Genomic DNA, 16474 nt, shown 5'->3' with positions numbered 1-16474 from the left:
GATTTTTTTATATTCACTTGATTTTTAGATTCACTTGTTGATAGATATGTATTTATTGTTCATAATTTTTATCTTTACCTTTTTCTTCTACTTCCTCTTCTTAAAGAATACCTTTCAGCATTTCACATAATACTGGTGTCGTGGAGGTGAACTCCTTTAGCTTTTTCTTATCTGTGAAGCTCTTTAGCTGACCTTCAATTCTGAATGTCAGCTTGGCTGGATAGGGTACTCTTGGTTGTAGGTTCTTGCTATTTATCACTTTGACTATTTCTTGCCACTCCCTTCTGGTCTGCATAGTTTCTGTTGAGAAATTAGCTGATAATCGTAGGGGTGCTCCTTTGTAGGTAATTAACTGTTTTTCTCTTGCTGCTTTTAATATTCTTTGTCTTTTGCTCTTGGCATTTTATAATAATTATGATGTGTCTTGGTGTGGTTCTCTTTGGATTCCTTTTGTGTGGGGTTCTGTGCGCTTCCTGGACTTATAAGTCTATTTCTTTCACCAGGTGGGGAAAGTTTTATGTCATTATTTCTTCAAATAGGTTTTCAGTATTTTGCTCTCTCTCTTCTTCTGGCACCCACATATCAAATAATTTGGATGTTGGTATGCTTGAAGTTGTCCCAGAGGCTTCTTACATTGTCTTCAAATTTTTGGATTCTTTTTTCTTCTTAGCTTTTCCAGTTGAGTGATTTTTGCTTCTTTGTATTTCAAATCTTTGACTTGATTCTTGCGTTCCTCTAGTTTGCTGTTGGATGTCTGTATAATATTTTTTATTTCAGTCAGTGTATGTTTAATTTCTAGTTGGTCCTTTTCCATATCCCCGAGGGTCTCTCCCATATCCTTGAGGGTCTCGCTAAATTTATCGTCCTTTTCTAGAAAATTCTTGAAAAACCGTGGTATGGAAATCTATCTCCAGTCATTTGTTTTCCTCCATTTCTTTCGTTTGTGATCTGTTTTTCTGTCTCCACATTTTCGCTGCTTCCCTGAGTTTGTAGGATGTCTTTGTGTGTTTGATGTCCTATGTGGGCCAGTGGCTCGGCCTCCCCAATTACCTGAGGTGGACACTTGGTGCACCTCTTTGTGGATTGTGTGTACAGCCTTGTTGTAGTTAAGACTTGATTGTTGTTGGTATCAGTGGGAGCAGTTGACTTCCAGGCCAACTGGCTGTGAGGATCAGCTGTGTGTATGCTGGGAGACAGCCTTATTTTTTTATTTTTATTTTTTTTAATAAAAACTCTTTTTTATTTTATTTATTTTTTTAAATCAACCTTTATTGTTCAAATTACTACAAAGGTTCCTCATTTCTTCCCCCCGCCACCAGGTTCCCACCCCACCCTCCGCCCCCTCCCCATCCCCCATTGTCCTCATCCATAGGTGCAGTTTATGTTCAGTCTCTTCCTCCCTCCCTTTCCCCGACAGTAAATCCCTTTTCAGATAGTAAATCAGTTACTTAGCATTTTCTCATATCAATAATACCTCCACATGCCCAATGATACATTTCACACAAAAGACATTTCCAAATAGGTCAACCAGCCTCATCCAGGCCCCACCCAAGGCACTCACAGATCAACACCCCAGCGCTATACTAACTCAACACATCCAGATCTAAGCCTTCATCACTTGATTCAGCAGACCGTCAAGTTCCCACAAAAGTTTCCAGCCATGTCTGAGAGGCAGCCGTGGGGCAGGGGCAGGCGAGGAGCGAGCTGCTCTGGGCCTGGCTGCTCCGGGCCTGGCCTCTGTTACTCTGGTTTGTTCCACAATCAGCTGCTCCGGGTCTGGTCACTGCCGCTCCCGACCTAGTTGCTCTGGACTTGGCTGCTGCTGCTCCGGGCCTGGCCGCACACGACCCGGCTGCTCTGGGCTCGGCTGCTCCGGGCCCGGCCGCTCCCAGCCCGGCAGCTGCTGCTCCGGGCCTGGCCACACCCGACCCGGCTGCTCCGGGCCTGGCCGCTCCCAGCCGGCCTGGCCGCACCAGAGCCAGCTGCTCCGGGCCTGGCCGCTGGGCGACAGCCTTATTTGACTAGACTTGTAAAATTGCAAAAGCCTCTGTGCTCAGCTTAGATGGGGCGGAGTTTCAGGGTGGAGCAGACAGCCTTGGCTTCCTGTCAGGCCTGCCCTATCGCTGCAAGCACCTTTGAGAGAAAGGTGCCCTTGAATTTCGCCCGCTGCCAGACAGTCTAATCTTTCCCCCAATGAATCTGGATTCCCAGATTCTTACCGGGAACTGGGGTTCAGCACAGTCTGGAGCTTTTGTCTCTTCCCACTAGTGCAATCCAGTGGCACAGTCAACCATTTGCCCTCTGTGCGCATTCAGGTGCATGCCTCCGGAATTCTGCCTTTTGCCACTCCCCTGAGTTTCCACCTTACAGCCCAGATTCTGGGGTCTCGCCTGGAACTGGGGTTTAGTGCAGTAGGAACTAGTGTTCAGCGCAGTTTGGAGCTTTTATCTCCTTGCTGCTAGAGAACACCAGCCAGGCACTCAGCCGCCCCGTCCTCTCCGGCTCTGTCCTCTCCCCACATGCGCACTATGTCTCAGTACTTTAGGCTTTTACAGCTCCTCTGATTTTCCTTGTGGTTTTCTCTTTCCTTCTAGTTGTAGAATTTCCAGTCAGTCAGCTTTCCTATGGTTCTGGACGATGTCTGTTTTGTCTTTTAGTTGTAGTTTTGAAATTGTTGTACGAGGTTGTAGTTTAGGTGTTTACCTATGCCGCCATCTTGGTTTCTCCTGTTTTGTTGATGTTAGCCATTCTGACAGGTGAGAGATGGTATCTCATTGTCATTTTGATTTGTATCTCTCAGATGATTAGAGACTTTGAACATTTTTTTCATATGTATCTTGGCCATCTGTATGTCCTCTTTGGAGAAGTGTCTATTTAGGTCCATTGCCCATTTTTTATTGTATTGTCTTCCTTTTGTTAAATTGTCTGAGTTCCTTATATATTTTGGATATTAACTTTTTATCAGATGTATCATTGCCAAGTATGTTCTCACATAGAGCTCTCTTTTCATTTTGTTGATGGTTTCTTTTGCTGTGCAAAAGCTTTTTTATTTTGATGTCGTCCCATTTATTTATTTTCTCCTTAGTTTCTTTTACCTTAGGAGATATATCAGAAAACATATTGCTACAAGTCATGTCTGAGGTTTTGCTGCCTATGGTTTCTTCTGATATTTATGGTATCATGACAACATTTAAGTCTTTTATCCATTTTTAATTTATTCTTGTGTATGGTGCAAGTTGGTGGTCTAGTTTCTTTTTTTTTTTGCATGTATCTGTCCAATTTTCCCAACACCATTTATTGAAAAGACTATCTTGACTCCAATGTATGGTCTTTCCTCCTTTATCAAATACTAATTAAGAATAATAGCTTGGGTCGATTTTTGAGTTCTCTGTTCTGTTCCATTGATCTATATGCCTGTTCTTGTGTCATTACGAGGCTGTTTTGATTACAGTGGCTTTGTAATATAACTTGAAATCTGTTATTGTGATCCCTCCAACTTTGTTTTTCTTTCTCAAAATAGTTGCAGCTACTCAAGGTTTTTTTTGATTCCATATAAATTTTTAGAGTATTTATTCTAGCTCAATGAAATATGCCATTGGTATTTTAATAGATATTACATTGAATCTGTAGATTGCCTTGGATAGTATGGACATTTTAATGATGTTGATTCCATTTCTTATTTTCTATCAAGTATACCAGGAGTATTATTAAGTCTTCGTTTTAAATGTCAGAGTTTAAAAAAATATTGAGTCTGTTTTACAAATCTACTACCCTGTTTCCCCAAAAATAAGACAGTGTCTTATATTAATTTTTGCTCCCAAAGATGCGCTAGGTCTTATTTTCAGGGGATGTCTTATTTTTCCATGAAGAAGAATACGGTACACATTTATTGTTAAATGAAAATAAAGGAAATTTATTATCTGTATACGATACAGTAGTACAGTAGTTGTCAACACAAACCAGACAAACTATGAATCCTACAGTATCAAGAATTTACTCATTTATTCAATGACAATCATGTCATCATCTTCTGGAACATCATCATAACAATCTAATTCCTGAATTTCCTGGTGAATTTCTTGTGACTCCATTTCTTTCAGAATCAGTGGACCAAATCTCTCATGTTCAGCCTGGAGGGGGGCTTTATTTTGGGGGGGAATGCCTTATATTTCACTCAGAAGGAAACCTGTAAGTAGGTCTTATTTTCGGAGGATGTCTTATTTTCGGGGAAACACAGTATATAAATACAAGACAATATATTTTCAAAATTCTTTTGTCCTATCAGACAAAAGTTTACTTTGCTATTATTCATCCTTTAAAAGAAGGGAATCATGTCATATACAATCATTTGTTGAACCTTCAGGACATTGTGCTAAATAGCCAGTCACAAAAGGACAAAACTTCTTGATTCCACTTATATGAGTTATCTAAAACAATCCAAACCTAGACACAGAAAATAGAATAGTGGTTGCCAGAACCTGGGGAAGGAGGGAATTGGGGAGTTGTTATTCAATCTGTATAACATTTCAATTATACAGTTTAATTACATTTTAGAGATCATATTCTGTACCATGTTGTGCCTATAGTTAACAATACCTTATTGTACACATTGTTAAGAGGGTAGCTCTCATGTTAAGTGCTACCATCTATTTTTTTTTAAACCAATGAATTTTGTGAAAAAAGTGTAAAAAAGGAAGACATTTTCATAGATTTCTTAGTAGTTACAGAATAGTCATAGGGATATAAAGTACTATATAGGGAATAGAGTCAATAAAATTTTAATAACTATGTATGGTGTCCACTGGGTATGAGATTTATCAGGATAATCACTTAGTAAGTTATATTATGTCTAATCACTGGGGTGTATACCTAAAACTAATATAATATGTCAACTGTAATTAAAAAGTTAAAAGTGATTAAAAATAAAATAAAACTATTTTAGGTTTTTTAAATGCAGGAAATACTTCCATTCATATTATATAAAAATACTATTTTCTACCAAAATCATAATGCATAATTTTATAATCAGAATATAGCTGATTGAAACCTCAGAACTCCCCTTCCATTGAATGGGGAAACAAATCAATCTAAACAAAACCTACTGACACACACAAAATCAGTAGTATCAAACCTACCGGATCAACAGTAGGCAAGACATCTTTCTTTTCCAGGCCGTCGACTTCATCTTCATCCGTGCTATACTCCTCCATTGTCTCACCACTAACAAAGTGGATGACTCTCCTTGGGACCTTCTTCTTTTTTCCAATGACTCCCAGTTCTACATTTTCAAAGCTTCTTTCATTACTCATCTAATGTTGATAATAAAGTAAGAAAATGAGAGTTTCAGGTGAGATTAATATTCATTCTTATAACAAAAAATATTCCAGGTTGCTTTATTTTAAGGAATAAAGAACATAAGCCAATTCTTAAACAGTTAAAAAAAAAAGAAACAGATCATATACACATAAAAGCATCAATAGCATCTAAAAAGAGTTTAATAAAGCAAACATCTGCATACTCAATAACAAGGTGAAAAAAACAGAACTTAACCAATTAAGTTTAATTTTGTTTAAGTCAACAGCTAAGAAATCAAGCACACTTCAAGTCATAGCAATTCCAATACTGTATAATAGTGAAGACATTCTGAACATCAATCATTTTAAAGACTAACATTATGGCTGAATTAATGTGTAATATCAAGAGAAAATCATTTGACACATACACGTTAAATACCGTACATAAAATAACAGTTTATATTAAGAAAGTCTAATAAGTCTTTGAATTTGAGCTTAGCTATGTGTGAGCAAAACAAAACTAATTCAGCTTAATTCTGAAGCTCTCCTTTTCACAAAACAGGAGTCCTAAATTCAAATGACTTTTAGAGCCAAATAGGAACCAAAATAAATCAAGCTACAGATGGCAGGATAGATGCTTTAGAGAAAGCATGACTCAAATAAAGACATTAAATTGAAAATAATTTTAAAGCACTGTGCAGGTCAAATAAAATGCATTTGTAAACCAGATCTGGAAACAGGCCATCAGTGTTTTATCTCTGACCTTTCAGATTTCTTAGTCAATAAGATACAGGTGACAATAGAGTTTTCCTGATAATAAAATATTTTACAAACTTTTATTAAAGTATCGATATAATACTTAAGTCCACAGAATTCTAATTATATCCAAGTTCCACTCCTACATATATATAGCCATGTGCCAAACTCAGAGTAAGTGCAAACTATGGGAGAATATAAGTAACTTTTTTTTTCCCTTTCACCTTGCCTCAAGTTTAAATTCCTAAGAAAGCCTTCATTGAATCTTCTTACCTGAAGATTTTGAAAAGGCACAATAGTAATAATTGTGAGGGGGGAAAAATCTGGCAACAGTGAAAATGGGGGAGGAGGTATAGGTAAGGGAATGGTCAAGGGGGCTTTTTATTCACGTTTTTTGTTTTTGTGATGAGCATATGCTCATATATTACTGATACAATTTTAAAAGTAAACCAAAGGAAAATGATACAGGACTACAGGACTGGCACGATTAGAATCCATGTCTATAGGATTCTCTAGGATAGTCCAGAGTTTAAAAATTTTGTCCTCTATAAGGATTCTTAAACTGGTAAATATGACCAAACATAACTTAAATCCATGATTACTGTTCAAATACTAGTTAAGTTTTCTGAACTACATTTAAAGAGATGGGACTGTACTGATAACAGTGGACTAGAATTACCAAGTTATGTAAGTATAAATAACTTTACTTTTATGCATTGTTCCTCTTAATCTTCTAAGGTCCCTCTTAGAAAATAGATATGGTTCTTCTGTGTCATTCACTTGCCAAAAGTAAATTTAGTAATTAGCCAGGATTTGAATCAAGATACAGTATATTCAACCCAAAGAATTCAGGCATTCATTGTTCCATTAAGCACATGGTCATTACTGACAGAACTATCACTGCTGTATATCCTAGTAGCAAACTGAGATCATGAAAACTCTGCTAGCATGGGCTATCTATGAATTAATCTTTTAAAATAAATTTATTAGCCTGTCCCAAGGGCTCAAACAAATCCCAGCCCTTAATAAAAAAACAAACAAAAAAAACAAAACACCACAATATATTTATTGTGTCCATAGCCATATGTTGACTATCCACATCTCCTTTCTTCTATCCCTGATCCCTAGCCCCAGGAAGTCCTTCCTACTCATTCTCATATTACCCCTTGGTATAAGATTTAGTTTGGATTGTCTTGACATCAAAGTCTCCTTTTGGACAATGACTTTTTGGATTCACTTATAGACAAGGAAAAGTCAGAAGAGCTGGTTTAGATTTCCAGTCATTATATTAACTAAACGGATCTGACGCCAAAGCAACAATCCCTGTCAGTGAATAGAGCAGAGACCGTTCACAGTATATCACCATGCTCCCTTTGACCCCAACCCAATCTCATCAGAGCAGAAGCAGCTTCTCACGACTCCCTAAGCAATCTCTCAGTGGCTCAACTACTGTATCTTTTCTCAACAACTTAAATAAATCAGAACACTCCGGCTAGGTCATAACAATATATAACTTAGCTACTATCTCTATGACTCGGTTATATTCTTTTCAAAACATTTTTTAAAAAAATCTGCCCAGCTGGCATGGCTCAGTGCTGAGCACTGACCTATGAACCAGGAGTTCACCTGGTCAGGGCACATACCCGGGTTGTGGGCTGGAAACCCAGTAGGGAGCGTGCAGGAGGCAGCAGATCAATGACTTTCATCATTGAAATTTCTATCTATCTCTCCCTTTCTCCCTAAAATCAATTAAAAAATATATATTTTTAAAAGGCATTTTATTTGCTCTAATAATTACGTTTTGTATAAAGATTTTTTACTAACGAGACTTTTATTTAAGGACTTTTCTTTTTTTAATATTTTTTTATATATATAACAAAACCCAAGTTTTATCATCTTAAGCATGAATGAGCAAACTTTTCTTGTAAAGGCCAGAAAGTAAATATTTTATGCTTTGCAGCTATAGTTTCTGTCCCAACTACTGAACTCTGCAAAAGCAGCCACAGACAATCCATAATGAATGGGCATAACTTTGTCCTAATAAAATTTTATATAAACTGGTGGTTGGTAGGATCTGGCCCATAGCTTATAATTTGTTAACCTCTCTTCTGAAATCAGATTGGCAAATTTAAAAATCTGTGAAAGGGCTTGGCCAATGTGGCTCAGTTGGTTGAGCATCATATCATGACCTGGAAGTTTCCTGATAGATTCCCCTCAGGGCACATGTCTGGGTGTAGGAGGCAGCCAATAGATGTCTCTCTCTCTCCCTCTTCCTTCTCTCTGAAATCCGTTTCTTTAAAAAAAAAAAACACAAAAAACATATTTTTTTTTAATCTGTGAAAGAACCTATGACATGTTAATTCCAACCTCTTCTTGAGGTGGGGGAGTCAGTAATAGAAGGTAGTTGAAAACCAACCAGAAAGTGGTTTGGTACAAAATTTCCAACAATTATAAATAGAATTTATTTTCTGAATTTCGCAAACGTTTTGTTTTTACAATAAAACAGTAATCTGCAAATAAAAATGGTACTGTCAATTATACAAATTCTCTTTTAACAAACTGCATATATGTGAAAATAGTTGTATGTGTTTTTTAATATATTTTATTGATTTTTTTTACAGAGAGAAAGGGAAGGGATAGAGTTAGAAACATTGATGGGAGAGAAAGATTGATCAGCTGCCTCCTGCACACCCACTATCGGGGATGTGTCCGCAACCAAGGTACATGCCCTTGACCAGAATCAGAACCGGGACCCCTCAGTCCGCAGGCTGAAGCTCTATCCACTGAGCCAAACCGGTCTTGGCTGAAAATACAGTTTTTAACAACAGGAAATTATGAAATGTAATGTCATAAAAAAATGTTATACGTTTGATTATATTTTATAGTTAACCAGTCTGTAATTCTGCTTTCTTGTTCCTCAGTGCCTGTTTTTAATGGCAATATGCTTTTTATAAACTCCCATGGCACCCAGAACTTCTTTAAAACATGTCCTTTCCCAATTAGGTGGTTAGCAACATACGAGTAGGAACAGTGTGTATCCTTCATTGCTCTATTCTTTAGCCTATAGCTCCTGGCACATGGTTAAGTGCTTGGTAGCAGAGCTGCTAAATTAGGGGTGTCGAACTCAATCAGAGAAGGGGCCAAAATCTAAAATCCAGCCTAAATCGCGGGCCGAATGGTTTACTGAACAGTCATAAACTGTCATTGTGATGGAAACGCAGTGGAGTGCAGTGATGACAGCACGGTGCGGGCCACATTGCAAGGCCTGGCGGGACGGATTTGGCCCTCGGGCCTTGTGTTTGACACATGTGTGCTAAATAATGCTAAATGAAGTAGTAGTGAAATTTTAATTCTTTTAATTCTAATTCAGTCTAGTCAGAGAAGCTGCTGGTTTCTAGCCTAATGCTAAACACAAACCTAAGCTCCTATTTCTTTCTTTCTTTTTTTTAATATATATTTTATTGATTTCGGAGAGGAAAGGAGAGGGAGAAAAAGAAACATCAATGAGAGAGAGTCACTGATCAGCTGTTTCCTGCACGCCCCCTACTGGGGATCAAGCATGTGCCCTTGACTGGAATCGAACCCAGGTCCCTTCAGTCCACAAGCTGATGCTCTATCCACTGAGCAAAACTGGCAAGGGCCAATCTCCTATTTCTTACACCATTCCCTACACTTGGAACTTCAAAGTTCTGACAAACTAATAAAGGAGTACAGGATGACAGCCTCTCCTTCTGTGGAGAGGGCAGCAAATCTCCACCTCACCGACCTCTTCCATTTCTGTGGTCAAACCCCGAGGTACAGATGTGGAGTTCCCAAAGATGTTTCTGCTTCAGGAATGTGTGAATGAGAGAGCAAGAAGAGAAAGTTAGAAAAGTAATTTGTATAGTATAAACCCATGTTTGTTTAATAAGAAAGATTATTATATATGCATAGGAAATCCCAGAAAGAATATACCAGAAACTTAGTTACTTTAGGAGAATATGAATGTGAGGAACAAGTAATGGTGGGATTCCTATGACTTCATACTTTTTGCTCTGGGGTCTTCTTTACTGTTTAACTATTTATTTTATTATTTTTTTAAACAAGGATATGAAAACAACATAATGTCACCAACCCAAAACAAAGAGCATCCCCCTCAATGGTTTGGCTCAGTGGATAGAGTGTCAGCCTGAGGACTGAAGGGTCCCAGGTTTGAGTCTAGTCAAAAGCACATGCCCAGATTGTGGGCTCGATCCCCAGTGGGGGGAGTGCAGGAGGCTGCCTATCAATGATTCTCTCTCGTCATTAATATTTCTCTCTCTCCCTCTCCCTTTTTCTCTGAAATCAATAAAAAATATATGAAAAAATATAAGTAATGAAAGAAATTATAAACAGCTTTGAGATAATAACTTTAAAAACAACAACAAAGAGTTTCTATTCACTTATCTGGTTAGTCAGTACAGGTATGTTTCCTTTGCTCTTAAGAGTCAAAGCTTGCCGAAACTGGTTTGGCTCAGTGGATAGAGTGTTGGCCTGTGGACTGAAGGGTCCCAGGTTTGATTCTGGTCAAGTGCATGTACCTTGGTTGCAGGCACCTTCCCAGTGGGGGGTGTGCAGGAGACAGCTGATTGATGTTTCTCTCTCATCAATGTTTCTAATTCTCTATCCCTCTCCCTTCCTTCCTCTCTGTAAAAAAATCAATAAAATATATATTTTTAAGGGAAAAAAGTCAAAGCTTAAGTAATAATGAAAACAATTATAGTAACAAAAGAAAAAATCAAATGGAAAACACATCAAGCACTGTAGACTTAAAAGTTCAATTCAAGGAGATCCAAGATGGCGGCATAGGTAAACATCTAAACTGCTGCTGTGCACAACAATTTCAAAACTACAACTAAAACAAAACGTCTATCACCCAGAACCATGGGAAAACTGGCTGGGTGGAAGTTCTAAAACTAGATGGAAAGAAAAAAGAACAATCAGGGCACAAACGCTGAAAAACTGAGGTATTGGGGTGTGTGCATGGTAGGGGCTGGCGGCGGATCCCAGCTGGAGGCAGGTGTTGCTTTCTTTGAAGAGAGACAAACTCCTGATCTCTCTGAAATCCAGTTTCTGGGGAGAAGCTGGACTGTCTGCCATCAGAGCTGAGCATAAGAACAATTGCTGTGCTGGGGTGTGAGATGCAGGGATGCAGTTGGAGAGGCAGAGATGGATCACTGCCAGCCATTGCTGTTTGCCATGCCCTCACCTAGTCCTGAGACTTGGCCTCGCACAATCTACAAACACACCCAAGCTCCAAGCAGCGGCTTTTGCATATGAATGGCCTTCTCTATTGCATTTTTTTTTTTAATATATTTTATTGATTTTGTACAGAGAGGAAGGGAGAGAGATAGAGAGTTAGAAACATCGATGAGGGAGAATCATCGATCAGCTGCCTCTTGCACACCCCCTACTGGGGATGTGCCTGCAACCAAGGTACATGCCCTTGACCGGAATCGAACCTGGGACCTTTCAGTCCCCAAGCCGACGCTCTATCCATTGAGCCAAACCGGTCTCGGCTCTATTGCATTTTAACCTAGAAAACTTGAAACCTGGCGCAGATAGCTCCAAAGCCTCCAAGCTCCTACAGGGAGGAGAGGACTGTGGTTCTTGCTGTAGCTCCTGCAGGGTGGCCTCAGACAGTAGCTGAACTGCACCCCATTGGAGATCCAGAAGCCAGATTTCAACTCCTCACATCCATAAGTGACACATTCGAGATGTGGACTCAGTGAGCACCAAAGCCCCACTGAAACAAGGCCTGCACCATAAGCGTGTCTCCAGCGCAGCAGTTCTTCCATTATAAACACAGTGGGTCCTCACAGCCAATTGGCCAGGAAGTCAATTCCCCCCCAGTGTACCAACACCAATCAAGGCTTAACTACACCAAGACTTTGCACTCAGCCCACAAAGGGGTGTACCAAGAGCGACCACCTCAGGTGATTAGGGAAACTGAGCTACTGGCCCCTTTAGGTCACTGACTCCATCAACACAGGGAGGCAGCCAAAATGCGGAGACACAGAAGCATGCCACTAATGGGAGAGATGGAGGAAAGTAAACTACTGGACGACACAGAGTTCAGAACCACATTTACAAGGTTACTCTAGAATCTCCTAAAAACCTCTGAGAAACTTGAAGAGACTTTCAAGGACCTTAATGAGAATACCTAGAAAATGGAAAAGGACCAGTCAGAAATTAAGCATACACTGTCTGAAATAAAGATATACAGAAACTCAACTGTAGATCAACTGTACCCCAAGAATCAAACTAAAGATCTGGAATATGAGGAAACAAAAAACACCCAACCAGAGAGGCAGAAAGAAAGAAAGAAAGAAAGAAGAATCCAAAAGTGTGAGGATAGTGTAAGGAGCCTCTGGGACGGCTTTAAGCGTACCAACATCCGGATTTTTGGGGTGCCAGAAAAAGAGAGAGACTAGGATATTGAAGGCCTACTGGAAGAAATAATGACAGAAAACTTTCCCTACCTGGTGAAAGAAATAGACTTATAAGTTAGGAAGTGCACAGAACCCCAAACAAAAGGAATCCAAAGAGGACCACACCAAGACACATCATAATTAAAATGCCAAGGGCAAAAGACAAAGAGAGAATCTTGAAAGCAGCAAGAGAAAAACAGTTAGTTACCTACAAGGGAGTACCCATACAACTTCCAGCTGATTTCTCAACAGAAACTATGCAGGCCAGAAGGGAGTGGCAAGAAATATTCAAAGTGATGAACAGCAAGAACCTATAACCTACCCAGCAAAGCTATCATTCAGAATTGAAGGTCAGACAGAGTTTCACAGACAAGAATAAGTTAAAGGAGTTCATCACCACCAAACCAGGATTACATGAAATGCTGAAGGGTATTCTCTAAGAAGAGGAAGAAGAAAAAGGTAAAGGTAAAAATTATGAACAACAAAAAGACATCAAATACATACCTACCAACAAGTGAATCTAAAAATCAAGAGAATAAAAAATGTGAATATAATGGAATTATAGAGACATAGAAAGGGAGGGGACTGACAATTCTCAGGGGGAAAGGGGTCTGAGGGGTGCAGGAAGATATTGGACAAAAATCTTACACCTATGGGTGAAGACAGTAGCGGGGGGTAAGAGCATGGGGTGGGGTGGGGGATCAGGTGGAGGGGAGCTATGGGGGGGGGGGGGGGAACACCTGTAATAATCTGAACAATAAATATTTATTATAAAGAAATAAAAAATAAATAAAAGTTCAATTCAACTATGCTTGTCGATGGCAGGTCTCAAATAAAGTGAAAAGTGGCTTCCTAATCAGTTACCATTACTCCCTGAATTCCTCCCTGCCTACCTTCTTCCTTAAGAAGAAGAAAAGCGCCGGGACCGGTTTGGCTCAATGGATAGAGCTTTGGCTTGGGGACTGAATGGTCCTGGGTTCGATTCCGGTCAGGGGCATGTACCTTGGTTGCGGGCATGTCCCCAGTGGGGGGTGTGCAAGAGGCAGCTGATCGATGACTCTCTCTCATTGATGTTTCTAGCTCTCTGTCTCTCTTCCTTCCTCTCTGTATAAAATCAATATATATTTTTTTTAAAAGAAGAAAAGCAAGAAACCACATATAAAGGGTACGTAGAAAACTTATTGATTATGTAAACTAACATTAAAAGAGCTATATTAACATTTAGACACTGTTCTCTGGGAATCTGTAGTTTGGGGAAAATGTTTCACTAACATTCAAGTAGTAGTTAAGTCTCAAAAATGAAACTACTGAAAAAAGCTTCATACTCATTGAGGGTGGGGAGATTTCTATACAGGAGCAAAGCTAAATTTTTAATAGCCAAAAGTGTATACAATTGAGCAGGTTTCAGTTAAAGCAATATTTTAATTAGTTTTAACTAGCAAAGGTCCTAAACTACCCTTTTAGAGTACCAAATTCAAAACAAATTAAAACTCTAAACCTTACCTTAACTCTCTAAACTTATGCTATCCAAAACAGTAATCACTTGCCACATGTGGTTAATTATTGCTTATGTGCAATGTGGGTAGCAACTCAAATTGCAGTAGGTTTAAAATGCATACAGGAGGACATAAAGATGGCCAAGAGACATGAAAACATGCTCACAGTCACTAATCATCCGAGAGATGCAAAACGACAGTGAGGTACCATCTCACACCTGTCAGAATGGCTATCATCAACAAAGGACAAGTGCTAGAGAGGATGTGGAGAAAAAGGAACCCTCGTGCACTGCTAGTGGGAATGCAGACTGGTGCAGCCACTATGAAGAACAGTATGGAGTTTCCTCAAAAAACTAAAAATGGAACTCACATTTGACCCAGAGATCCTACTTCTAGGACTATGTCCCAAGAAACTATAAACATTGACAATAAGAAAGGATATATGCACCCCTATGTTCATAGCAGCACAATTTTTAATAGCTAAGATTTGGAAATAGCCTAAGTGCCCATCAGCAGATGAGTAGGTTAAAAAACTGTGGTATATCTACCCAATGGAATACTAAGCTGCTGTAAAAAAGGAACTCTTACCATTTGCAACAGCATGGATGGAGCTGGTGAGCATTATGCTAAGCTAAATAAGCCAGTCAGAGAAATATATTATAAATATCACATGATCTCACTCATTTGTGGAATATAATGAACAACATAAACTGATGAACAAAAACAGATCCAGAGACAGAAGAATCAAACAGACCATCAAACCTCAGAGGGAAGGTAGGAGAGGATGAGGGTAAGGGAGAGAGATCAACCACAGGACTTGTATGCATGCATATAAGCCTAACCAATGGACACATATGTAATACCTTAATCAATAAAGAAAATAAAATGCATACAGGATTTCAAAGACTGGTACCAAAAAGAGAATGAAAAATAACTCACTGATAACTTTCACATTAATTACATGTTGAAATCTGTGTTTTGAAAACTGAATTAAATACAATATACTATTAAAGTTCATTTCACTTCATATTAATTACATGTTAAAATTTTTAACTGGGTTAAATAGAATATAATACTGATTTTACGGATTTTCTTTTTACTTTTTAAAAAAAATGTTTTTATTGATTTTAGAGAAGGGAGTAGAGAAACATCAATGAGAGAGAATCTTTAATCGGCTGCCTCTTGCACGCCCCCTACTGCAACCCCGGCAGATGCCCTGACCAGGAACCCAAGGGAACCGCCTGGTTCATGGGTCCACAGCGCTCAACCACTGAGCCATACCGGCGTGGCTCTTTTTACTATTTCGATGTGGCTCCTAGAAAATGCAGAATTAATGAGGCTAGCACTGTCTTCCCATTGGAGAGTGCGACTCTGGGCCTTCGTTACCTGGCTGGTGAAATGGGGATCACTCCCAACACAGGCAGAAGCTGTGAGGATTCAATGAAAAAGCCCGCAAACATGAGCATTTATTTGCTGCCAGCTGAGCAGAGGGCAGAGGCCCAGCCGGGAGCTTGCAAAGGGAGAGACCGAGACCGAGAGACTGAAGCCAAGTCACCTGCCTCCGGTCCCTAAGGCCACCGGTGGGGACACGCCCGCATTCTCTGGTCACCGACCTGAGGCTCGAATGTCACCCCTGGAAACGCGGGGCCGCTCCCCCCCGACCAAACCCCCGGCCCCCGGGCCTGAGGCGCAGCCAGCGGGAGGGTCCCTTCCTCCACGCCAGCGTTTTGGGGCCGAGGCGGGGATACCGAGGCGGCCTGCTCGGAGGAATGCCGGGCGGGCCAAAGGCAGCCGGCGGACCCGGCGGGGAGGAGGCCGTGCTCTCGGGACCTCGCCTCGGGCCGCCCCTCCCTCGGCGCCTCGCCCACCTGCCGCGCCGGGTCTCGGAAGGCCGCGGCGGCCGCCGCTCCCGAGGCTGCCACTGCCTCTCCCGCCTCCGCGCGGCTCCCGGGCTCCCGGTCCATCGTCGCCGCCGCCTCAGGGCCGCTGGCGCTGGCTAGGTAGAGCGTGACGGCCGATAAGCCCACTTCCATCCTCCGCCGCCCCGCCCAGCGGTGGAGGAGCCCGCGGCCGGGAACAGGGCCTCGCCTACGCGTCCGCCTGGCGCCACGCCCGCCTGACCGAGCGGGGGGCGGGGCCTGTGGACTCCGGCCGGCGGGGCGCGGCTGCCAGGCTCGGCCAGCGCGGCCAGCGAGGCCAACCACCGGCTCCGCGCGGCGGGCGGGGGCGGGGCTCCGCAGCCCCACTTCCGGCCCGCCCACTCGGCGCTCTCAGGGCCCCGCCCAGTGACGTCGCGCCTCGCCGCCTGCACCTGGAGCCGGGGTTGGGGGCTCTGCGCAGCCTCTCACCTGCACCCGGGGGAGCCGCCCTCCCAGGCTTTGGCCTCTGCGCCTGTGAAAGGACTGCAGCCGCTTAGTGGTCCTGAAAGGCTGGAGCTGAGATGTGGCTGCTGAAAAATATTTTTTAAATGTAAGGCGGC

General features: G+C 41.2%; 1 protein-coding gene across 1 annotated transcript in view; it reads right to left on the bottom strand.

The window, feature by feature from the left end:
* The window catches only part of FAM177A1 (family with sequence similarity 177 member A1), a 28778-nt gene extending 12657 nt beyond the window's left edge, over positions 1-16121 (bottom strand). Inside the window, exons 1-2 of the mRNA XM_036451853.2 lie at positions 15864-16121; positions 5136-5309 (exon numbers count right to left, since the gene is read on the bottom strand). Coding sequence (XP_036307746.1) covers positions 5136-5309; positions 15864-16028 — 339 coding nt within the window. The 5' untranslated portion in view covers positions 16029-16121. The remainder of the gene's footprint in view (positions 1-5135; positions 5310-15863) is intronic.
* Between the last annotated feature and the right edge of the window lie 353 nt (positions 16122-16474).

Source organism: Pipistrellus kuhlii, unplaced genomic scaffold (assembly GCF_014108245.1).
Source record: "Pipistrellus kuhlii isolate mPipKuh1 unplaced genomic scaffold, mPipKuh1.p scaffold_m20_p_1, whole genome shotgun sequence".
In the NCBI taxonomy this organism is placed as follows: domain Eukaryota; kingdom Metazoa; phylum Chordata; class Mammalia; order Chiroptera; family Vespertilionidae; genus Pipistrellus; species Pipistrellus kuhlii.
Note: the sequence above shows the minus strand (reverse complement) of the source record. Positions and strands in the feature narration are given on the sequence as shown.